This window comes from Nematolebias whitei, chromosome 2 (genome assembly GCF_014905685.2).
Source record: "Nematolebias whitei isolate Nwh7 chromosome 2, NemWhi1, whole genome shotgun sequence".
Classification (NCBI taxonomy): domain Eukaryota; kingdom Metazoa; phylum Chordata; class Actinopteri; order Cyprinodontiformes; family Rivulidae; genus Nematolebias; species Nematolebias whitei.
The window spans coordinates 47,491,082-47,517,753 of NC_056499.1; the positions used below are offsets into that span (position 1 = coordinate 47,491,082).

The window sequence follows — 26,672 nt, forward strand, 5'->3', positions numbered from 1 at the left end:
CATTCTGCTAAGCTAACCACTCTACTAACAGAACTATGCTGCTAAGATAACCTCACTGCTAACAGAACCACTCTGCTAACAGGACCATTCTGCTAAGTGAACCACGCTGCTAACAGAACCTCACTGCTAACAGAACCACTCTACTAACAGAACCATGCTGCTAAGAAAACCTCACTGCTAACAGAACCACTCTACTAACAGGACCATCCTGCTAAGAGAACCTCACTGCTAACAGAACCACTCTACTAATAGGACCACTCTGCTAAGAGAACCTCACTGTTAACAGTACCACTACTATCAGGACCATGCTACTAACAGTAACAGTGTTTATATAACACTATTTTTATTTTAATTGCTATTTATGGTTGTTTAGTGTCTGCACTCTATATATTGTCTGTCTAAAACAGGTCTCTCTTGAAAATGAGTCCTTGTAACTCAATGAGACTTCCTGTATAAATAAAGTTTAAATAAAAAATTTAATTAAATTACCAAAATGTACCAGGTAAGAATTAGGGATGTTACATTTTGTATTGCTTCCAAAGCTCTGAAAATATCACAAGTCCCCAGTTAGTATTTAACTAAATAATGTTTCTGATTCTGTAAGTATATAATTAAACTTGACATTTTCTCTTTACTTTATCAACTTATAAATTTAAAGTTAGAATCAGACCAGATGAAGACTAAACTACAGGATTTTGTACCTCGCGCCGGGCCTGTCGCTCTTTATCCTTCTCAGCACGGATCCTCTGATGATCAGCTCGCTCTGCACGACGCTTTTCCTGTCAACACACAGAGCACCAACACTTCCTTTCACTTGGAAAAATCAAATGAAACGCATTTGCTAACAAACATTTACATGTTTGATATGAGTGATTTGATTCAAAGAAAACCTCACAATTCTTTCTTTGAGCGCAATGAGTTCCTCCTCTTCTTTCTTCCTGCACTCAAAGTGAGCGTCGATCAGCGACTGCAGCTCGATCAGATCCTTGTTCTGACGTTTCTTCTGGATGTCCTGTTCACACGCAGACACAAGGCTGATCTATTAACACTAACTTCCCACAGAGCATGGGACAATGACAGAGGTTTTTCAAATTCGACCAAAAATAAGCAAAATGATCAAAGTTAGTTTCAGCTGCAGCAGCAGCTTGAAACTGAAGGATGCACGTCAATCACTATTTTGGATTTTGAAACAGAACATACACTTGATCTGCCATAACTAGATCAAGATATTCACCCTCAGTAATAAACAGACACCATGTGTGATCCAGACTGGATTACATTAGAAAAGAATCAGCACAGATTTTATTATGTTTCACTTATAGCACATTTAGCTTTACAAAAAAACGCACAATTCATTATTTTTATGTCAATTGATTTATTTTATAACATTAAAAAATACATTTTCCCCTGTTAAGATGTTTTAATCATTATTTTTGATATTCTTGAGTTTTGGATAGCTCCTCCACACCCACCCACCAGATCGATGGTCGGTGTTGAAGCAGTGGTTTTGGTCAAGCCTGCACAAGTCAGCTGCTGTCAGCCATAGAGCCTTATTTATTTTTTTCCTTATTTATTTACTTACTCACTTACTTACTACTTAATCCAACAATGTTCAATTAGGTCATCTGGGCAGTTTCTTTATGTTTTGTTGAAAGACGTTTCGCCCTTGATCCGAAGGACTTCATCAGTCTGAGGAGTCACAAACAAACTGTTTCCCCAACAAGCAGTATGGTGATTGATTTGTCTAGGACTGCCTGCCTTTGAGGAGTTGATGGGGGAGAGGGCATCCCCCAGAAACCATCTTATTGCCAGCAAACTGGTTGGTCCACTATAGGAGTGTACTGTTTGGTGGGGAAACAGTTTGTAACTCCTGAAACTGATGAAGCCCTTCAGATGAAGGGCAAAACATCACTCAACAAAAAAAGAAACTGTCCAGATGACCTGACTGAACACTGTTGGATTGTTTACCTGCACTATTGAGGATGAACCTTGATACTTACTACTTACTTATTTACTTACTACTTACTTACTTTCTACTTACTTACTTACTACTGACTTACTTACTACTTACTTACTTACTTACTTACTTACTTACTTACTTACTTACTTATTTACTTACTTACTAACTTACTTACTTACTAATTACTTATTATTGATGATGAAACTTGTTACTTACTACTTTCTTATTTACTTGTTACTTACTACTTATTTATTATTAAGGATGAAACTTGATACTTACAACTTACTTATTTACATACTTATTTACATATTTTCTACTTACTTATTACTTACTTTCTACTTACTTACTTACTACTTACTTATTTACTATTTACTTATTATTGATGATGAAACATGATACTTACTATTTACTTATTTACATACTTTCTACTTTCTTACTTATTACTTACTTTCTACTTACTTACTTACTACTGATTTACTTACTACTTACTTACTTACTTATAAGTACTTACTTACTTCTCTCCATAAGACAAAACTCCATCCCAGACACTTGAAAAACAGCCTTTGTTCTTCCTTTGTTGAAGGGAGGTGACCCCACCTCACTGAACAACTATCGACCAATCTCTAAACTCTGCATTTTAGCCAAGGTTCTAGAAAAACTGATAAACTCTCAAATCAAAAATTACCTGGACTCATTTAACATCTTACCTCCACATCAATCTGGTTTCAGGAAACAACACAGCACAACGACTGCTTCACTGAAGGTTCTTAATGATGTTGTTGAAGCACTGGATGCTAAGGATTATTGTGCTGCACTTTTCTTAGACCTGTCTAAAGCTTTTGACACTGTGGATCATAACATCTTGTGTCATAAACTCTCAAAAATTGGTTTCTCAGAAGACACCATTGGTAGATTCTCTAACTATCTTTCAGACCGGAGGCAATGTGTTCAACATAATGGCACTTCCTCCAGTTATTTAACAGTCAACAATGGTGTACCACAAGGCTCAGTCTTAGGACCCACCCTCTTTACAATTTACATACATAATGTAGGTAAAAACATCCCTAATGCATCCATACATTTCTATGCTGATGACACAGTTGTTTATTGTCGAGCTAAAACTGTTGCTAAGGCTTTCCAGCTTTTGAAATCTGCATTCAACATCATCCAGACAGATTTGTTCCGCCTCAAACTTGTCCTAAATGCCGACAAAACAAAAGGGATGCTTTTTTCAAGAAGGAAGTTGGTCTCAGCAGTTCTTCCTCCGATTTTATCAAATGGTGTCCCCATTGAGTTTGTTGATTCCTATAAATATTTAGGTATCTTGGTCGACTCACATCTCTCTTTTAAGCTCCATGTGGAAAACTTGGTAAAGAAACTGAAAGTTAAACTGGGTTTCTTTTTCAGAAACAGATCCTGTCTAACCCTGAATGCTAGAAAACGTCTTGTTTCTGTGACTTTCCTTCCCTCCATTGATTACGGTGACATTATTTACATGAACGCTCCTACAAGAACCCTGCAGATGTTGGATGCTGTCTATCATGGTGCACTAAGATTCATAACTGGCTGTGATTATCGTACCCACCACTGCACCCTGTATTCACTGGTTAACTGGACATCATTAACTTCACGCAGACTCTCTCACTGGTAAATTTTCATCTTTAAATCACTTCTTGGTCTGTTGCCTTCATACATCTCCTCCGACATGTCTCTGCGTCAGTGCAGCTACAGCGTGCACTCTCAGGACATTATTACCTGCAGTGTTCCCTCATTGAGGACTGAACTAGGCAAAAGGGCCTTCTCCTACTCTGCTCCTGTTTCCTGGAATATCCTACAAAAAGATTTGAAGCTCTCGACCTTGACCTCTCTAAGTGTCTTTAAGAATCTGTTGGACTCCTGGCAGGGACCAATGCAGACATGTTCCTGTTTATAGTTTTCTACATTCGCCTTAGAATCTAGCTGTTTTTTTTTTTTTTGTTACCTTTTCCTTTTAGCCATCCTATTTGTAAAAAACAAACAAACAAACAAGCAAAAACAAAAAAACCCTGCAGTATGACTTTTTATAATTGTTTATTGTAGTTGCTGTTGTCCATTGTTGTCATCTTTCTTTGTTGAAATCAGGTCTCTTGTAAATGAGTCCTCGAGGCTCAATGGGATTTACCTGTCTAAATAAAGGTTGATTGATTGATACTTACTTACTTACTACTTACTTATTTACTATTTACTTAATATTGATTATGAACCTTGATACTTATAACTTACTACTTAATTTCTACATACTTACTACTGACCTACTACTTATTTACTTACTTACTTACTTAATATTTACTTACTTGCTACTTACTTATTATTGAGGATGAAACTTGATACTTACTACGTACTTATTTACTTGTTACTTACTACTTATTTATTATTAAGGATGAAACTTGATATTACTACTTACATATTTAGATACTTATTTACATACTTTCTACTTACTTACTTATTACTTACTTTCTACTTCTTACTTACTACTGATTTACTTAGTACTTACTTACTTACTTACTTACTTACTTACTTACTTACTTACTACTTACTTGTTTACTATTTACTTATTATTGAAGATGAAACTTGATACTTACTACTTACTTATTTACATACTTATTTACATACTTTCTACTTACTTATTTATTACTTACTTTCTACTTACTTACTTACTACTGATTTACTTACTACTTACTTACTTACTTACTACTTACTTATTTACTATTTACTTATTATTGATGATGAACCTTGATACTTACTACTTACTTACTTACTTACGTCTTACTTACTGCTGACTTACTTACTACTTACTTACCTAATACTTACTTACTACTTACTTACTTACTTCTTACTTATTATTGAGGATGAACCTTGATACTTACTACTTACTTATTTACATACTTTCTACTTACCTATTTACTACTTACTTACTTACTACTTATGTATTATTGAGGATGAACCTTGATACTTACTACTTACTTACTTACTTACTTACTTACTACTTACTTACACACTAATTACTTACTACTTACTTACATACTACTCACTTACTTACCACTTACTCACTTACTTATTACTTACTACTTATTTAATTACTTACTTATTGTATTGTATTTATTTATTAAACTTGTGCACTGGCTGAAGAATAATCTTTGGTGGTCAATGACACCACTGGCCACCCCCTGGCTCCATCATTGCACCTGCATGTGGAGTCCCCGAGGCTCAATGGGATTAACCCGTATAAATAAAGGTTGAATGAATTCCCCTCTAATTCACTGCTGTGTTTGAACTCACATCAAAATCCACCTTCTCTCCATCAGGGATCTTCGGAGCACTGGGTCTGTTGAAGGAAACATTAAAAGTTAACTAAGCAAAATAAAAAGTACTTTAAGTTGTAGCCATGCTAAAGCAGTCTTTCTGTACTCACTTAAACTTGGGTTTCTCCTCTGGTTCAAAACACCAAAAAGCACCAAACATGAAAGAAAAGAGTATCTGCTGTTAGAGAAATGAAGTAGTTGAGGATGAAGGGATGTTGGCTTCACCTTCATGAGTACTGAATGAGTTATATGAGCTTCTCTCCAACAACGGACCTAAAGACTGAGTTAGCCTGTTTCAAACACAGCAATACTGGTTGACGTCAGGAGGATAACAAACTCCAATCAGACAAGAAATACTTTTTTATTGTTTTGGGAAATTGCCTTTTTTGTTTTCTTGCTGAAATAAATAAGGTGGAAAAACTAAAACTTTCCCTCTTGAAGCTGCAGCTAGCTACCAGTAAGGAAAATCTGGCTCTTTAACACAATAAATAAAAAAATGAATATGACAAGTTTGAAACTGTTGATATTAGAAAGAGTTACAGTTATTGGTATCTTATCTTAGTATTATTATGTTGGATTGTTTGTAGCCAGGTTCACTCCTGTCTCTAAACTAAACAAATAGCTTTAAACAGCTGCTAACCCTATTCTCAAACATGACTGCGACTGGGAACAAACCATATCATTTTACTTTGTGTACATTGCTCCAACTGAAGCAGTATTACTGTGCATTTTATTTCTTAAAATAAAACATATGCGTTCATACAAAAATCAGATGTGAGACTACTGTTACCAAACGTTTTACTGTTAATTTATTTTTGAATTAGTGTGTAAATCAAACCAATATCATCCAAGACATTAAAAATGCTACTCATGATCAGTACGTTGTTGTGTAAATCATTAAAAGTACTGTAATAGTTAAATGTTTCGAGCATACAGTGCATCAGTGCACACTAAGATAGGGATATAAAATAGAAGAGGGAAGTGTACGATTAGACTTTGATTCGTTTTAAGTAACCCCCACACGGACAAAATAATTTCTACTAAAGGCAGAACAGGGAGGAACAGCAGAGCAAGCAACAGCAAGTGAGCTGGAAGACAAACTACCATCTTACCATCCTCCCCTGGCAGGACACATTCATGCAAAACAGAAAAGAAGCAGACATGAGCAGTGGGGCCTTAACTCCAGCTGGTTATTTATGAATCCATGCCCTCTTCCTTGGTGTCAGCTCGGTGGACTGACCCAAAGACTGAAGCCAACAGATTAACTCTCCTCTTGTCTCAAGGAGGATGAGTGACACAAATAATGCATGAAATGTGCACCAGACCGACTCCTTTACTCAAGAGGAAAACATGAACGTTCAAATCAGAAGAAAAGAGATGAATTCAGATCCACATACCTTCCTCTTCATAGGCCTCTGCATGCAGCAAACGTCCGAAGCAAGAGCAGAACAGAGATCATTAGGGATGGGACTGAACAGACGCTCAGCTGAAGAAGCACGTTTACATGTTGGGGCATTCTCACTGGAAACCACTGCACAAGTCCCCCGTCACGGCACGCACCAGCGCTGCAGGCAGCACTTCCCTTTACTTCTTGGACGCCTCAGAGATAATATTTTTGTCCACATCTGTGTGTTTGTGTTTCTTTATCTGCGGCGTTAGCAAAATATTTTTTGCACCACTGGATGGATTTTAATGAAACTCTCAGATAGTGAAAACTAAACCAGCTAAGCTCAGCTGACAATGCACATTCCTTCATGGAAAACTAGGTCTTTAGTATTCACAAATATTTTTAGTAACTTTGATGTTACTGAATTTTTTTTTACTATTAAAGGGAAAGTTGTTTGAGGTGTGTGATAGACTAGTAACTGGGGACAGCCTATGGACAGCCACCTATTATTATCCACCTAACAAGGATTTCTTAACTTTATTGGGAACTGCCTACAAAGGCAGACACCTATTATTATCCACCTGACAATGGTCTTACTCTTCTATCAACTTTATTATGTTCTGATATGGAAATGATCTATTCTTAGTCTCTTTAAATGAGGAAACAGTCTTTGTCTTTAAATCTATTTTCTCTTTGCAAAGGAACTCAGTCAGAAACAGCATTGAGTGAGTTGAGGAGATCTCAAACTGCTCCATATTTATGAACTCAGATTACACGCCATTGCATCTTATGTGTACCTGATGGAAAATACAGGCGTGCTCAAGGCTCTTTGCATGAACAGGAAGCTGTGGATGTCTGCTGAAAGAACACCGACGAGCAAAAATTGTTCGTCAGAAGCTTTCCAAGCACAGTCCAACCCTCAAGGTCATACTGAATGACAAATATATGTAAATTTTTCTCAATAACAGCCTCAAACCGCAACGTATACCCCCATAATTATATCAAAACGACGGACTCAGCACCATGATGTGTGGTATTACTTTTACTGGTGTTTCGAGTTACCATGACGACGTAATTTTTCAAACAAATACGCCATTTATCTCATTGAAACAAACTTTAAATCAGTCATTTTTAGAGATATGAAGCTAAAATGTAGGTGGTGGTAGCTGAGAGCAATGCCCCATCACATATTGAATCCAAATCAAAAATACAAGATGGCCGCCATAGCTTCACAGAACAAGAAATACTATAAGTCATTGATTTTTTTTTTTTCACATTGTGTTGTAATTTGGTCTGGTGGTAGCGGAGAGTGAACCCCAACACATAATACTGTCAAATCAAAAGTTTAAAATGGCCGCCATGTGGCAGTCCCTGTCAAAGTTCCTCCAGGAACTTTCTATTGTTTGCTATAACTGTAACTACACATGTTATTAGCTAATGATAAGTTTGAGGTTGATTGAGTTTTCTGTCACCAAGTTGCTTCGCTAAACGTACAGAAACAAACATCTGACGAGGACCAAACTGAGACCGAGGCTTCGTTTGAAAAATGGGCAGTTTCAAATTTGAGCATGGGATTTTTGTCTTTTCTAACACTGTCGATACAACAAAGGAGAGAAGACCTCTAGATCTTAGCTAAAGCAAAACTGTAAAGGTAGAAGACCAGGAAGTGTTTTCAGGAGGGTTTGGGACTTACTGCTAATTTAGTCGTTCTTGTGATCCTTGACTTTTACTGCGAAGAGTCTTTAAAATACCTGAACCTTTCTTCCTTTGATTTGATCAGAGCTGTGTCCTTCAGTGGTCAGTGTTTATCTAACTCACATGTTTCCTCCTTCAACGAACACTACTGTATTATTTGTGAATTCGAGCAGGGCTGGGATGTTTTTACACTGCTGTTGCAGAAGCAAAGACAAAGAAAGCTGTAGCAGACACGAGCCTGGGACTTGTGCTGTGACTCCCATTAAAACACTTCATCTGAAGCGTTTCAACACAATGTTTGTGTGGATTGCATACGCATGGTCGTTGTGCATCCCCAAATGTAAAAGCTTTGTAAACAATAGCCAACAGCACTCTTCATCTAATAAAGTGCTAAACATGGACTAAAGGGAAGCAGAGTTTAGCTTTCATGACATGACAATAACCATCATCCTCTTTACTTTGGCCTTGAAAAGAGACATGAGTTAGCCAAAATAATGATAATGGTCACTGATGATAGACATAAATAAATAAATAAAAAGGCCGTGGATGAGAAAGGATTCATGAAAATGCAGCTAAGTCTTCTGTTCCCTTTAACATTTATGCACAGATCATACTTTAAACACATATGACGCTGAAAATAACATCAGAAACAGGACAAATACTTTTTGTTACACTGATGGCAATGTGTTTATGTGACAACTGCAAATGTTTGCTGCAATACAAGATAAAGTGGCTAAAACATTTACATTTGTTGAGTTAGGCTATATGTTATTTGGAATTGCATTTTAAAAAAGTGTGCATCAAATAGGATATTTGAAAATAATCAGTAAATATGACAACATGCTGAACAGGTAACTGAAGAACTTGCATAACATTTTTAACAAGTTTGGCTAATTAAAATTTGGTTAACATGTTTATATTAAACAATTCTGCAGTGCGCAAGTTCAAGTTCAACATGCACCCCCTCAAGTGTAACAATGGGCTCGGCACCGTGATGTGTGCTATTACTTTTATTGGCGTTTCAAGTTACCATAGCGACGTAATGTGCAAAGCCTGATTGAACTTTTAACAGCCTCTAACTGCCACAGTGAGGTCACATGACATAGAGGGAAGACGCCTCTGAACAAAACTATTAAACTAAACTAAATTAACAAAACACTGACTAACTTTTGGAGCCATTTTGGTTCAAGATGGCTGCCGAAAACTCAAAATTGACCATAACTCAAGTCATTCTTTGAGACATTGAGCTGAAATTTCGTATGGTCATAATGTGAAGCTGAGGCTGTTCCTGGTCACTTATTGAATCCAAATCAAAATCCAAGAGGACCACCATAGCTTACAAGAAAAAATGACTATGACTCATTGATTTTTTTTACCATATTGAGCTGAAATTTGGTGCACCAGTAGCTGAGTGAACCTCAGCACATAGTAGGCTACTGTAAAAACTATTTTTTTAATGGCCGCCAAGTGGCAGTCCCCATCAAAGTTTCTCCAGGAATTTTCTATTTAAATTTCCTCCCTGCTTTAAGTAAATGTACCACCAACAGAAGCAAAGTACGCCAGGGTGAGAGTCTCGTGTAGCACAATGTGACTACAGGGATTGGTGATTCAAAACAATGGATTCTTTTCATTGATATGTCCAAATAATCCAACTGTAGTCTACATGAATGCAGAAAAGGATCATCGCCGCAAAATGTTAACGCAAAACAGCATTTAAAGCATGACATGAACACAGTGGCCATCAGAAAAATGTAACACAATGAAGATGTGACAAAAGCTTCTGAAAATAAAAAGCATCATAAAGACGACACAAGTTGACAAACTCCACAATTGGCAAGTGTCCAAAAACTTTGAGCCCTTCAGAAAGTCTGAAGAAATACTGATCATGACCAATTTCAAATTTAAAACCAAAAACTTCATGGAAGCAACTTATTTTTAAAAAAAAATGAAGAATGACTCAAAAATGCTGTAGTGCACTGTGTCAAAATATCCTGTTGGCAATAAATAAGACTTTCGCTTCTTCTAAATGATAAAAGCTGACATCACAATAAACATTAATAAAACTGATCTGCTGCTCAGAAACAAAACTTTTGTTGTTAATAGTTGCAGAGGAACTACCGTGGGTAAAAACCACTAGTGCAGAGAAGATTCAACACTTTGACGTGTCTTCATGTTACTACAGAACACTTAGTGGAGAATGCTGACTGTCTGGCAGAAGGAGAATAAAATGCACTTCCTGTGACACGTACCTTCCTCCTCTTGAACCACCTCCTCTGGCTCTGGTTCTGGCTCTGGTTCTGGTTCTGGTTCAGGCTCTACTTCTGGCTCTGCTTCTACCTGAGCCTCTGCCTCTGGGGCTACTTCTACCTCTACTACCTCCTCCTGGGCTACGGATATGCATCGTGCACCACATTGCAGAGTTGAGGGTGTCGGAGACGTGAAACCACAGACATGACAGAGCCATTAGACACCCAATAATGCTTTAATCACAGAGAACATGAGTGGATGAGTGAAGGACACTGCTGGAGAACATAAAGAGAAACAGGTGATGGTGATAAAACCTCCACTCACCTTTCACACAGACTCCATATTCAACTGTCGATGTGTAAAACTACCGGAGGAACCTACAGTAAAGGCCTATCAGTGTTTCTAACATTAATAACTAATACAAAAGAGAGGCTCTTAGAATAATGGAAGTTATTAATATTTCATTATCTGAAAATCAGGTAATATATTTAAAAAAAAATCTAAAAACAAATAAAAGTAGTATATTCACAAACATGATTAGTTAAATAATAAATAAATAAAAACTGTCATGTGCAATAAAACACTTGTAGCACTACAATAGTCATGCTGTTTTGTTGCCAGCTGTCTGCAGGGGTCGCCACAGTGAATGAACTCGCATGAAAGATTTGCTCAGTGGTTTTCTACCCTGGCCTTGAACCTGCAGCATCAGGATAACAGGATGGCAGCTGTGACCACTGAGCTCCCGCACTCCTCAGCATCATATGTACGGCTGCTAAATCCATCCATCCGTTCATTATCTTTTAATCACTTCTTCAAATTTTGGGTCATGGGGGTCACTGGTGCCCGTAACCAGCTATCACTGTGTGAGAGGTGGGGGACACCCTGGACAGGTCTCCTGTCCATCACAGGGACACATAAAGACAAACAAGACAAACAACCATTCACTCTCTCACTCACACCTAGGGACATTTTAGAGTTATCAATCAGCCTAACATGCATGTTTTTGGTCTGTGGGAGGAAACCGGAGTACCCGGAGAAAACCCACGCATGCACGGAGAGAACATGCAAACTCCACCCAGAAAGGCCCCTGGACCGGGATTCAATCTGGTGATCTTCTTGCTAGGAGGCGGCAGCTCTACCAACTGTGCCACATATGCCCTATCATTATTATTATTATTATTATTATTATTATTATTATTATTATTATTAATATTATTATTAATATTGTTGTTTCTTTTTCAGAATTTGTATTTTTACAACACTAGTGAGCTCAAACCCTGAGCTTGGGGTCATAATGAGGCATGGATGGAGACAAGGATAATTTCATAGAAAGTATCTTTCTTCAAGCATGTGCTGTTCCCAACAGTGTGATTCTCTTCTCCTGGTAGTTCTGAAAGAGTTTTTGTTCTTAATTCCACGCTGCCAAAGGAAAAAAATGTTCCAGGACCTATTATTTGGCTAGTTAATAGATATGTCTCAGATGACCATGACATCATGGTTTTTGGCTACAATTTGGAGCTCATGGCCACATCATTATTATTATTATTATTATTATTATTATTATTATTATTATTGTTGTTGTTATTATTATTATTATTATTATGGGTACTGATAGTGCAAAGGTTAGAGAAGCTGGGCCTGTGATCGGAAGGTTGCCTGTTCAACTCCCCAGGCCTACAACATCAAAATGTGGGTGGGAAAGGTGAAACACTTGCCTCCAGCTTTTTTTGCCCCACTCTGGGCCCTTGAGCAAGGCCCTTACCCCCACCATCTGCTCCCCCAGGCACCCTAGATGCAGCTCTCTGCTCCACACAGAGGCCGTGGTAGCTCGATGTCTGTGGTTGCGTCAGAAAAGACATTCGGCATAAAAACAATTGCTAAGTTTTCGTGAGAGTTAGTTCACTGTGGGGACCCCTGATGAAGGGAGCAGCCGGGAGAAGGAAAATGATTCTTATTATTGGTTATTATTATTAAAAACTGCTCAAAATTTCCTGACCAACCTGCTAAAGCTGTTACAGTGAATTAGTTAAAATGCTCTGATCTCTGTGCTAACACGAACAGCTTGACTTTATGCAAGTTCTATTTAAATCAAAGCAAATTTTAACATTTTGAAACTAATAAATACTGAGTTAAGCATATGTTCATAGGACAAACTGGATGAAATCTGAAACCAGAGCAGCTAACACTAGCTAACAGCGAACAGCAGCCTTTTGCTTATGCGTGCTTCTATTCAGTTAGCTAGTGGCTAACGAGATCTTCAAAAAAACATTTTACAAACAGTACAAAGATCTGATCGCTCACTTAGCATGACTCGGCAAGTCTTTTTCTGACAGCTTGTGGTGAATGTTGAGTTATGTTTAATTTCATAAAGTTCCTCCAAAGTAGTTTCTCTCATCCACGGTTTAAAATATGGGCTTTGTGTGAATCAGGCGTCACTGACAATAACACATGATGTCAACATCTCCACATGGTAAGAAAATAAATGTAAAGGCTCAGTTACATTTTTTTACTTAACCATCGGAGTCAAAATGTCACTCAGTAACAAAAATTAAATCGTAACTTTTTAAACATTTCAGCCAGAAATTAATTATTGTTAGCACACTTCTGCTCTTTGGCTAAAACAGAACATAACTTTGATTTTAAAGCTTTTTATTTTAAACAGGAAAAAAAAAAAGAACAATTCTTGCCTATTCAATTAAAACTACTTGATTCTATAAAATAAACTTTATATATCTCTAAATGCTAATCTACTACAGGCTCGTTTTACTTTTAAATTTAGCTGAAATCCTACAAGCGTTAATGAAACAGAGTGCGTCAGGGACATTTTAAGCAGCTGATTAAGTAACGTAATGGAGAAGAAATAAACATCAAGTTAATCATCTTTACCTTCCTCTTCTTCAGTTTTGCAACAAATGAAAAAAGAAGAACAATAAAATCACAAAATCAGCATGAAAAAACTATTATATTTTGTTTATAATCATGCATTGCTATGGAAGAGTTTAGTATAACAATAATACAAAGTTAATTTTGAAATCTGTATTCATTTTATTATTTAATTGTTGTATTATAGCAAAAGAGAGAGAAAAGTATTTTAGAAAGCTCAGATTACTTGAATTAAACTAGCAAAGATATGACAGAATAAATAAAACAACACTTTTGTCTCTAGTTTAAAAACAATAACAATGTGAGAATAAATTTGACAAAATTAATTGATGATTCTGTAGAATTGTTGTATAAACATAATAAAAACATGCTCGGTGGTTCTTGCTTACCGTCATACCTGAAAAACAAAGACATTCAAACATTACTTCAGAGGAAATGTATTTTTTCCAGTGAAATCTAAAAGGTTGTAATGTTTATGGGATTTACTTACACTTCTTCGGTGTCAGACATGGTGACTTCAAACCTGATGAGACAGGGCGTGTTTATTTACCACTGAAAAGACTACAAGAAGCTTCAGTGTGGTCCGTGCACAAATATCAAAGCTTTTCTTGTCCTTCAAACTCTACAGGCACATTTGTTCATGTCCTTCCATCTGTTTTCTGACACTTGCTTTATCTGTGATCGTGTTGCAAAGGCAAGGGGAACCCTGACACCCCTCTCCTCTGCTACACCCTCTAACTCCTCCTGCGGGATCCCAAGACATTTCCAGGCTACGAGGATGCACAATCCCTCCAGCGTTCTGTATCTGGCACTGGAATGTGCCTAGAACGTCTCCATCCTAATCAGACATCCAAACCACCTCAGCTGACACGTTGGGACACAGAGGAGCAGTGGCTCGACACTGAGCTCCCTCTGGATGTTGGTGTTTCTCACTAAGCTGAGCCGGGCCACCCAAGGGCGAAAGCTCCTTTAATCCAGGAGGTTTTTCCGTTGGTCATGATCCACACTTCTTGATCAATGGTAAGGACTGGACTGTGGAAGGACCAATTCAAAGAAGCATTCCACCCTCTCCTGGTTGTAAACCATGGCCTCAAATGTAAAGAGCAGGTCTCATTGTAGCCTCTTCACACTCAGTTGCAACCTGCCCAACTGCACTGACACCCTCCTCTCCACAACCACACCTGGAGATCTTGTCCACAAACACAAAAATACAAGATCAGAGAAAACAAGAGAAATTCAACCCACACTGGAAACAAGCTTGACTTGGGTCAATGATATGGATGCAACTCTTGATTTTGTTATACAGTGACTTCATCATCCTAAAAATTAACCTTGGTACCTTATAACTCCAGCACCACCACCAACAGAAGGCTTCCAGAAATATTCTTTCTTCTCTCAGCTTTCCCATCTTCAGGTCACCACAGTGAGTCATCCCCCTCCATATCTCTCTGTCCTCACTCCAACTTCCTCCATCTCTATCTGCATCCATGTATCTCCTCTTTGTCTTTTTCCTGGCAGCTGCGTTTCTAACATTATTCTACCAATATACCCACTGTCCCTCCTCTGGACATGTCCAAACCACTGTCCCTCCTCTGGACATGTCCAAACCATCTCAGTCTGGTCTCTCTAACTTTATCTCCCAGTTGTTCAACCTGTGCTGTACCTCTGATGATCTCATACCTAATCTTATCCATCCTTGTCACTCCTAAGGAGAACCTCAACATCTTCATTTCTGACACTTCCAGTTTTGTCTCCTGTCTTTTTGTCCATGTCTCTGTCTCCAGACCATAGAACATAGCTGGTCTCACCACTGTCTTGTAAACTTTCCTTTTGACCTTTGCTGACACTCTTTTGTCACAAATCACTCCTGAAACTGATCTCCATCCTCTCCATCCTGCCTGGACTCGTTAAATTCACAAAACACGTAGACTGGGAAGTCAAACTCTCATGACCTCCTTAGTTATTCTGCGTGGGTGAAGATCTGGTCCACTGGTCCATGACACAGAATGAAGCAACATTGCTCTTCCTGAACCTGAGCTTTGACTACTGGTCTAGTCTCCCTTCCATTTGGTGTCATCTGCACCACTATATGATAAAACAAACTTCCTAGGCTCCATTTTGTTTGAAGCCAGAAATTATAAAACAAAAGTTTGTTTTTTTCCAGTTGAAGTTACAACTTGTAACTCAGAGTTCTACTGCAAATACTTCTGCATTGTGATTGCAGCTGATTATTTAGAGTTGATGGCAAAATGCTGCATCTGTTCTCTCTGAAGTTTTCACAGCCTGTCCAGAACTGTTTCTCAGCTAATCTCAGCTAATCTCAGCTAATCTCTTGACGGTGGTCTGCAATTAAACCAACGTTGCAAAATTATCAACAGAATCCTGCTATACTGCAACATGAACATGATATTTTTGCAAAATAGAAAAAAAATAAGGAAATTTTGCAGATGAACACAAGAAAACTACTTTCGAACAAAAATAGGTTTATTGTTTTTTACAAACAGGGCAACAAATGATGAGCCAGAACACGAAGACCTTGTCACATGTTAGATTTTGTAAAACTATAAAAATATGATTTCTACATCCTAACCAAGTAGTTTATGATGCCTAAAGCTAATCAGTTACTTTTACTAGCTAAACCAAACTTTAGGTGTTTAAAACTATGCAAATGATTACAACCCAAGTGTGAGGCAGTGATGATAAATGTAGGTCTGATGTTTTCTCAGACTGGAGTCAGAACCATCTGCAGCTTCACTGTCAACTCATTTGAAAGTCTTTGAAAACACAAACACATAAGCAAAAACCATTCATCCATTCATTGTCTTATATCCACTTTTAGACTGGGAGGGAGCTGGCACCTACATCCAGCTACCATTGATTGACAGGTGACGTACACCATTGACTTGTCTCCAGTCCATCACAGGGACAAACAAGACAACCATTCACTCTCTCACTCTCACCCAGGGACTAGTTAGGAGTTAGCAATCAGACTAACGTGCATGTTTTTGGTCTGTGGGAGGCAGTAGTGAATCGTGACAAGAAGAGCTAGGCCTTCAGTTCGGGTGTAATATTGTAACATCTTACATTCTAGTAAAGGACTTTTCTTTTTATTCATCAAGTGTGACTTGTGGTGTTATTCCTTTTACAGTCACTAACAACAACATAAATGCCAACCTGAAAAAGCCCAATCACATCTGTTCTATGATTACCCAGCATGCCCTGCGGCTCGCACAGTCCCTTATGTTCATGTGCAACATGTGTGTAACTGTAAACCACAGAACTTTTTGTTTCTGTAAAATTTCATCATGCAAGGAAACCAAAACACAAGTGTAATATTGAAAATGATCAATGTAATCCTAAATTAGTGAGTCTGCCTCAGTATTCTGACTGATTACTGTTCCTGTCAGTTACTGATCAAACTCTTCCTGGAGACTGAGCTGTGCCTCCTCCACTGACACTAAGTCCTATCCAGTGAGAGCTCCTTCTGTTGCAGCATAGAGACAAAAATATAAATAATCTAATTGGATAACTGCATTTTTTTTATAAATTAAAAACGTGCAAAGTAGTTTACAGAAAATAAAAGACGAGGAAAAAAATCTACATTTAAAATATTTATTTTATTATATAATATATAATAATGCTGATGGATGGGAAACCCTCAAGGCCTTCAACACCTTCAGAGAAGGCCTAAGAATTCTGCATATTTGAAATTATATATATGTATATATATATATATATATATATATATATATATATATATATATATATATTATATATATATATTTATTATATAAGCTTTTAAAAGAAAAGGGGGGAGGGGGTCCCCCCCCCCCCCCAATCATGAACAATGGCTTGGGATAATAAAAGAAACCTATACAATGGAAAAATTGACATCGCCTGAGAGTACAGCAAACACAAATGGAAGAAAAATGGGAGAAATGGGAGAAATGGACACTATTGAAAACCTAAGGTAGCGACAAAAAATAAAGAACTCAACAAACTGTATAAGACAAACAGACTATTAGAAGATTAACTCCCAAGTAAAAGTTCTTTTTATGTTTTTGCTTTCCAAGTTTTTGTATGTAGTGTTAAATGTGAATTGCTCATTTACATGTTATATGTAAATAAATGTGGAAAATGCCAATAAAAAAGTTAAATGATAAACAAATATTTATTTTATATAAAGTAAATAATAATAATAAAAAATGTTACATTTCAAATATGCAGAATTCTTGGGCCCTCTCTGAAGGTGTTGAAGGCCTTGAGGGTTCCCCACTGGTGGGAGGAAACCAGAGCTCCCAGAAATAAACCCACTCCTGCATGGAGAGAACAGACAAACGCCACACAGAAAGGTCCCGTGTCGGAGGTGAACCTGCCAGTTTCTCTCTGTGAGGCCACAACTCTGAAGCAAATCTACTTTATTTTTTGCACAATACTTTTCTAATAATAAAAAATCACAGAGTCATCAGGATACTTGCATCCACAACCCTCAGATACAACAATAGGAGTTAGACAAAAATAGAGTAGGGTCTGGTCAGGTTAGCTTCCTCCAGCTTGGTCTTCAAACTCTCTATCATTTTTTTCTCAACACTTAATTCCTGAAATAGAATTTCAATTTCAGTTTATTTTGTAACTGTTTGTTGACATTTCAACTTTATCCATAAAAATAAAAAAGCAAAACTTTCCTTCTAAATCACCACCAGCCTCCGAACAGAGCTGAGCTCCTACGTCGCCTTGTTGAAGTCCTAAAAAAAGAAGTTTCGTCTTGGGAGTTCCTCTCTCTGTACATTCTGTATCCAACAGTATCATTTATAAATATATACATATAAAGTGTCTTTGGATGACTTTTTCCTCACTTAGGGTGAGCACAGCTGCAGAGGACTCAAAGGATTAGTTCTGGATCATATTTCTACCCATCAGCTGAGGAACAGTATTCAAATAGCTGCTTTAATCCCCGTGCTTGGTCCAGCGGGAGGATCCTCTGCTCTCAAACAGCCAATCACCGTCCACCTCCAACAGATGCGCTCTTTATTCATCCTACAGCTGACAGTGTCCTCACCTCTGTGCACACAGCAGTACATAGCAACGCTTCACCGTGCTGTATATTTACAGAGTGGACACTTCATGATTCAAACATGGATGCTGATAAGTTCTCTTCTGAGTCTTTATGAAATTAAAACTTGGTGTTGAGATTGACGGATCAATGAAACAGAGGTGACCACAACCAGATCACTAGTTCAACAGCATCTCAGGTCACCGACAGGCTGTCTGAGAAAGACGAGCAGCTTCATGAAAGGAGTGAATCTGAAAACCTCATATCTTAAAGATGTTCTTCGTGATGACATTTAAACAAGTGGGCGGGTCCGACTGAAATCTGAAACTCTGAGAACTAGTGTGACGAGGTGAGGGGATTATAAAGCAACAAAAAGTTTGACAGTAAAACGTCCCGATAGTTCGCTGCTTTAAAAAACTAATAAAAATACAAAAAGCAAGAGTCTGATGGATTAATATTACCATAAAAGTTGATTTAATAGACTGAGAATAAGTCAATCAGAATATTTAAGAATTATTCAAAGATGGTGCCGTATTTTTAACCATGTTTTGGTTAAATAGTAGTAACAAATTCCAAATGAGATTCAGTAAAGCACAATACCTCAGATAACTTACTGTAGGTCACCCCCCCACCCCCCCACCACCACCAGTTGGCCTTGTCCAGTAAATTGTCTCTGGGCGTTAAATTCATGACAGACAATTTAACGCGTCTCCTTTTATGTCCAACAGTCAGCATCACTTTAATGACTTCTTCACTTGAGAATTAAATACACAAATCACAGCTTTCCACGTTTATTTTATTTTTTAACTGAATGCTTTATTTGTAAAATAAAATTATTTAATTATCATCAAATTTGTCTGGCTAATAAGTACACTTGTCTAACTCCCGCTGTAGATATTTTCTGATTTCTTCTCCCCTACAAACAATCATTTATTGTGCATAAAGTTCTATTTTGGTCATCAACCTTGTCTCTGTTGAACCATGGCAGTGAAACGAGACGCCTACTGTTGTCAGATTGTTAACCTAACCAAAAAAAGAACATGACACATGCCTCACTGAACACAACTACCTGCCTAAAATTACATCTTGCTTTATTATAATAATAATTGTATTTTCTGAGCATCTTAATCAGATTAGGGTTTATGTTTTAGCTTCACCCAAATGCAGTAAATATTTCCCTTTCCTTAAAATAACGAATACATTGTTAGAAACCTGTTATTTATCTATGAAAAGGGACTTCAGGGGTTTTGATTGGCTGCAAGAGACTCACCTCGCAGAGGAGAAGCAGCTCCCACAACGATGAAGAAGAAGGTCTGTAGGAATCTGTAGGCTCCGCGAGGAGAACAACTTCTTGTGTTATAGTGACACTTGAGAAGATCAGGTCCTTATTGGCTGTGGGATGAGAGGGAAGTGTGTGTAGTGTGTATATGTTTATGTGTGAAGGCTGTAGGGAGGATGGTGTGTGTGGGGGGGGTGGAGGGTGGGGGTTCGTTTGTGACCCTGAAGAAGGAGATGGGTGAAATACTGTGGATAGAAGAGAAGAGCTCAGGTTTTGAAAAGGAGCAGCTGAGAAGCCTCTGTTGCTAAATATACAGTGATGGATGGCACACCAGCTTGGCATCCAGACAATGAAAGGAAAATGTGTGTGTGTGTGTGTGTGTGTGTGGGTGTGTGTGTGTGTGTGTGTGTGTGCTGAGTAATTTATCAACCAGTAAATCCATCAGTCACACATTCAGTGAAGAAAGGTAGAAAAACAATTATTTCAAGAAAAAGGGTGAAATACAAACCTGACAATCAAAAAAGCCAAATAGTAAAACAAGTTCATTTTAATTTTTGTGTCAGAGCATATAGTTACTGTGAGAGGGTAAGTTTGTCCTGACCTTTGGTCCAAACCAAACACGTCTTTAAAAACAAAAAAAGAAACGTAAGAAAGGACGGCAGTGACATCGGTGGTATGCCGATGTCACTGAGGGATTTTAATAGTGAATGTTTTGTAGTTTATGCAATGTTCTTTTCTGGACTGGAATGGAACAGATGATACAAGTAAACCTTAATATTTTTGGTGGAAAATATTTCAGTGGGTAGGAGACAATATGTATAGAGGTAGTTTTTGTTTTTTTCTTTGGCATGTCAGAGACGCCACAAAGTGCTGGATCGTTGTCGGTGGAGAGCAATTTTATCCACAACCAGGGGCAATGGCAGAGCCAGGGTGTGGCCAATGGCCTACGCCACCAGGGATTAATTTTTGGTCGCCCCAATCATTTGAGAAAATGTTACTTTCTATCATGTTCAGATTAGTTTAAACCCAAGAGTAGGCAAACTAATAAAGTCCAACACACAGATAAAAAGATAAGTATAATTTATTGTTAAAGTAGTGGTATTTACATAGGATGATTATCTGAAAGTAAGAGTGATATAAGGTAAGTATATGGGGCCTTCAATGTAGAGTTGCATTCGGGTCCAAAAAATCCGCCTCAACCTGTCCCCAGCCTGTAGCCATAATTTCCGAGCCTCACCCAATCTGACGAATCAAAAGTAATTACAGGTCCGAACCCCACCATTTGTAATTAAGCATTGACTGGTTATTAACAGTAGTTATTAACTAGCAGCAGACACGTGCGGCTGAGTAAGGGGGGCAGAAGATCGGAGCTGAGGGTGTGTGTGTCCTTTCATAGCTGTCAAAGTGCATTGAATGCTTCCCCTGCTTCTGCCTGCATTGGATCCTGCTCTGACGCGTCAGATATTTCGTGATCTCACCTGTTTGGATTGTCGGCCGCGCGCGTCTACTGAGTGCAGCGGCTGAATGAACATCCATTTGGGTGATGGATCGCTGGCAGTAGTCCATCTGAAGCTTAACTGAACTTTTTACCTCTTTCAAGACCAGTCAGTACGCGGTAAAATGGCCACATGTGGCAGGTGATAGTATGGCAAGACATGTTGACATATAATTGGATCATCAGCCATGCGTATCTTTAACATTAAGCACATTACCATGAACCAGCCCAGCCCTAATCTGGGTCGGGCGGGGGTGGGCTCCGGGTTCAGGTTAGAATTGACAGCTCTACTTCAATGAGAACATTTGTATCTTTCTTACAGATCTTAAAATGGAAAACAGCTTGGAGAGGAGGGTGGAGATCCCAGGTGAGTGGTGATTCAGGTATGTGGTTCGTAGGAGAGTGGCTGGATGGAAAACAGGAGAAATTATCCAATGCAAGGGGTATATTCTGATGCATGCTCAGTAATCCAGGTAGAAAAGTCTGACAAAGTAAAGGCAGGTCCTCTGGATGGATTCTTCTTGTTGAAACATTTTGTCTTTTATCCAAAAGACTGACCGACAAAGTTTTTTGGATAAAAAACGAAATGTTACAAGAAGAACAATCCGTCCAGAGGACCTGACTTTACTTTGATAGAGTCAAGGGGTATAGTTGGTCACAGGTGATTCCGGAGGCTTGGGAGGTATGAGGTTCCAGGTAACCCTCTTCACGAGGCAATCACAAGGAGACTCAAAGGAAGGCGCGTTTTCATAAGGAGGATAACCCAAACAACTCATGAAAACACAAGGAATAAAACAATTCAATTCAATTTATTTATATAACAAAGTTGTCTCAGGGCACTGAACAGAAACATTCACGTATATAGAAAAGCCAATTAGTAAAATTCTCTATCTAAGGAAGATAGCAGACTCGTTGAATCTTCACTTCGTCGCAGTCTCCCATCCTGAGCAAGCACAAGGGCAACAGTGGAAAGGAAAAACGCCCTTTTAAAAGGAAGAAACCTCCAACAGAACCAGGCTCAGGACAAGCGACCATCTGCTTCGACCGACTCGGTTTGAGAGGACAGGAAGGAGAGACAAACGAACACAGACAGAATGGCAGGTCCAGATGTAGGTGCAGGTGTACCTCCTACTAGAAGAAAAACAAAAACACATGTCAAAGACAGAAAAAAAAAAAATACAAATACTAAACAGACAGCAGCAGACTGAGGAAATGTGGGCAGTTTGTCCTCCAGCAGTCTAAGCCTATGGTAGCATAACTAAAGGATAGTTCAGGAAACCCAAGTTGCCCTAACTATAAGATTTATCAAAAAGGAAAGTCTTAAGTCTAATCTTAAAAGTAGACAATGTGTCAACCGCACGGACAGAAACTGGAAGTTGGTTCCACAAGAGAGGAGCCTGATAACTGAAAGATCTGCCTTCCATTCTACTTTTGGAAATTCTAGGAATCACAAGTAAACCTGCAGTCTGAGAGCAAAGTGATCTGTTATGAAAATATGGAACAACAAGATCTGTAATATAAGATGGAGATAGGTTGTTGAGAGCTTTGCAGGTTAGAAGTAAGATTTTGAATTCAATTCTGAATTTGACAGGGATCCAATGGAGAGAAGCTAAAATTGGAGAAATATGATATCTTCTATCAACTTTCATTAAAACTCTTGCAGCAGCATTTTAGATCAGCTGAAGATGTTTTTAAAGAAGTTTGTGGACATCCAGATAGTAAACAATTGCAATAGTCCAGCCTACATGTGATAAATGCATGGACCAGTTTTTCTGCATCAATTTTGGACACAATGTCCAAATCTTAGTGATCTTAGTATCATTTTAGTGATATTACGCAGGTGGAGGAAAGCAGTTTTGGTAACATTTTTAATATGGGGTTAAAAGACATGTCCTGATCAAAAGTAATACCAAGGTTTTTAACCTAAGAACTGGAGGTCAAATTTATGCCACCCAGAGAAAGTGAAAGAGTGTAAAATTGATTCCTAAGATGCTCAGGTCCAAAAACCACAACCTCTGTTTTGTCTGAGTTTAAAAGCAGCAAATTAAGGGTCATCCATGTTTTTAATCTTGTTTTGTCTTGTGAAGCACCTTGGTCAATGCAAGGCGTTGTTGGAAGGTGCTATAGAAATAAAGTTTATTATTATTATTATTATTATCCAAGTTTTTATGTTTTAAGACATAAAAAAACTGATTGTAACTTAAGTAACTGATATGATTCATCGGGTTTCATCGACAAACATAACTGTGTATCATAAGCATAACAATAAAAAATTATCCCATGCTGTTTGGAGACTCTACTTCCTCAGGCAGTTGAGGCAAGCTAGTGTGGGAAGCACAGTCCTCACCTCCATCTACAGGTGTGCAGTGGAGAGCATCCTGTGCTCTAACATCAATGTGTGGCGAAGAGGCTGCACAGCTACAGAAAGAAAAGCTTTGCAGAGAGTGGTGAAGGCTGCACAGAAGTCTTTTGGAGTCAGTTTCCCCACCATCACAGACATCTACACCTCCAGATGCAGGAAGAGAACCACCTGCATCATGAAGGACCCCACTCACCCAGAACACACACTTTTTACTCCGCTCAACTCAGACAGGAATTTACGGAGCATTAAGTGTAGAACCACTAGACTCAGGAACAGCTTCTACCATGAGGCTGTTAGACTCATGAATATCTAACCAGAATAATCACTGTGAAAAATCACATCATGTTGCTGCTGATCTGTTTCATGTTGCTGCTGATCTGTTTCAATGTTGATGTGTTCATTCGAACTCATCTGCTCACACAGACTCATGTTCATGCTCCATTCTAGACATGACAAATGCATGGACTAGTTTTCTGCATCATTTTTAGATAAGATGTTTCTAATTTTAGTGATATTACGCAGGTGGAAGAAGGCGGTTCTAGTAACGTTTTTAATGTGGGGGATAAAAGACATGTCCTGATCAAAAATAACACCAAGATTTTCAACATAATCTGGCCTCCAGAGCTGGAGGCCAGATTAATGCCATCTAAGGAAGGAGAAAGATTGAAAAATGCATTCAGTGCTGCATTTGCTAGTCGATCACAAAATTTTACCACAGATACTTCAAAATGATATTGGGAATACAGGAACAGCTCTAAAATGTTTTAAATCATATTTATCTGATAGATTCCAGTTTGTATGGGATGACAATGCATTTATGTTTGCTCTTCTCTCTGTTCTGTTCTACAGCATTTTTGGATTTCTTTGCTGATTTGACAAAGGCCCAGTTATGATATACAAATGGTTGGAGCACTTATTTTATGTCTTTTTGTTCCTTTTTCTTCTTCTCAGTCCTTATCTGGACCTGTTCGGCCTGATGGTATGGATTTCTGATGACAGAAAGTTTCTGTTACTGGGGTGGGGAGAGTCAAAGAGAATTTACTGAACTGCATGAGTTGCGTTCCTGTAAACTTCAATGTTGAGGGTTCTTTCTCCTTCCCTATGCACAAAAAAGTCCAATAAAAGGCAGTTTGTTGTTGTTGGCATCCTCTCTGGTAAACTTGATGTTGTCTGCAGAGTTGATGTATCTGGTGAACACTTCTACTTCCTTAGCTTGAATTTGGACTCTGGTATCATCTACATATCTGAACATGTGGTACAGTGATGTTCCATTGAAGGAGTTCAGGATTCTCTTTTCGATTTTCTCCATGTAGTCATTGTCTACAATCAGTGCCACTGGAGATTCCATGGTGGCTCCACCATGGGTCTGTCTGTAAAAACTATAATTAAACTTGAAGTAAATTGTGGAAAGACAAAGCTCAAGCAGGGTCTCGTTGTTAAGGTCATTATCTTGTTAAACATGTTTCCTGATAGTTTCCTCTGTCTCTGATGTGGGAACAATAGTGAAAAGTGGACACATAAAAGATTACTAGTGTTTCTACTGCAGCCAGCTTCAAATGTGGAACTTTGAAACATCCATGAAGTTTTCTACGCTTGTTATGGCCCCTGGCCTCTAGAGGCTGTGTAGTCTCTATCTTTATTTATGCAGATTCAGGTGTTGGAGCACACTCAGCTGATTGGCTGCCAGGAGGCTGCAGAGCGGCAACGCCATCGGACAAGCAGGAGATTCCCACACCAATCAGATGATGATGAGGTTCACCTGCACCCTATAAAAGGCTTCTGGAATCATTTTTTTCAATGGGGCAGCTTTAGGCAGAGGTTTTGTACAGCTGATTCCCACTTTGGGTTTTGTAGCCTTTTGAGGACTGTTTGGGCAACCTTTAGAGTATTTGTACTCCTGATCCCTTTCTTTGCTCTGCTTAGCAGCTTGGTTTTTAAGTTTGACTGGTTGTTCAAATTTTAGAAACTTGTACTTAGAAGTCTGAACCTTTTTTTAATGCTTTTGTTTGGGTTGTTTTGAATCTGGAAATGACTGACTTGTTTGGTTATTTTGTTACTCAATTGTTGAGGCAGCATTTGACCCACTTTAGTATATTTTTGTTAGTCCAAGTTTATTGGGTCAAAGAGTATTCGTCTGTGAAACCTTTTTTTTTCTTTGTAATAATCCCCTTTTAAAATCAATCAACTCCATCTTTTTTTTCTCTGGACATCTTGTGTTGCATCCCCTGAAACCCTAGGCCTGGGGGTGTAACACTTGTGGTTTGCTTCTAACAAGAGGACCTAAAATACCAGCAAAATACTTTGCATTATTGCATATCACGGAGTTTATGCTACTCATGATGAGTCTGATTGGTGTTCCTATTGTGTGAATTTTGTGAAGTCTATATAAGCATGGAGTGGCTTCCCCCCTTTTTTTTCTCTCTGTCCTCCGGTAGAACCAGACGTGTCTCCCTGTCTCCCCCCCCACCGCCCACCCACCCACCCGCTTCCCTGCTTTCACTCTTTTGGGCTTTTTAAGGGTTCACAGGAGTGAACCCTTAAAAAGCCCTTTTTTTCTGCATACCTCTTAATTCGAAGGATCAGCTGGTCTCTCAACAAAATTGCTCAACTTCTCCCGACAGGAGTCAGGGCATAAGGAGGACCCTCTTACCTTGATGGAAACAAATTGGATTCATGACAACTGGTTATTTTGGCTGGTGAATTCTGGATTGTCTATAAATTCGTGTGGATGTTTCGAAGCTCGACAGTGCTTAGAATGTATTTGGGGAGCTGCAGCAGGGAGCTGGAGCAGCTGTTATCAGGACTGTGAGCTCACTGGCAGCACTCATGAATGGTGGGAATAATCTTGGAGAAGCTGTGAGCTCAACTTTTGGCGTAAAGGATCAATTCAGTCTCTCCTCATGTTTTCTTTCCTTTTCTCATCTAAGCAAAAAATTATTCTGAATAAGAAGGCCGCAATATTTATAGCTG

At 38.5% G+C, this 26,672-nt stretch overlaps 2 protein-coding genes across 4 annotated transcripts in view; one reads left to right on the plus strand and one right to left on the minus strand.

The window, feature by feature from the left end:
* LOC119424553 (troponin T, fast skeletal muscle isoforms) overlaps positions 1-19,952 on the minus strand; it is a 25,754-nt gene extending 5,802 nt beyond the window's left edge. The window contains exons 1-11 of one of the 3 annotated variants that reach the window (XM_037692043.1): positions 19,837-19,952; positions 14,004-14,036; positions 13,903-13,910; positions 13,517-13,525; positions 10,633-10,770; positions 6,699-6,716; positions 6,414-6,422; positions 5,412-5,430; positions 5,279-5,324; positions 896-1,012; positions 702-779 (exon numbers count right to left, since the gene is read on the minus strand). In XM_037692043.1, the coding sequence (XP_037547971.1) occupies positions 702-779; positions 896-1,012; positions 5,279-5,324; positions 5,412-5,430; positions 6,414-6,422; positions 6,699-6,716; positions 10,633-10,770; positions 13,517-13,525; positions 13,903-13,910; positions 14,004-14,023 (462 nt within the window). In that variant the 5' untranslated portion in view covers positions 14,024-14,036; positions 19,837-19,952. The remainder of the gene's footprint in view (positions 1-701; positions 780-895; positions 1,013-5,278; positions 5,325-5,411; positions 5,431-6,413; positions 6,423-6,698; positions 6,717-10,632; positions 10,771-13,516; positions 13,526-13,902; positions 13,911-14,003; positions 14,037-19,836) is intronic. The other 2 variants (XM_037692059.1, XM_037692051.1) reach the window with 2 other exon arrangements.
* The window catches only part of aph1b (APH1B gamma secretase subunit), a 442,239-nt gene that overhangs the window by 284,384 nt on the left and 131,183 nt on the right, over positions 1-26,672 (plus strand). The gene's annotated exons all lie outside the window — the stretch shown is intronic.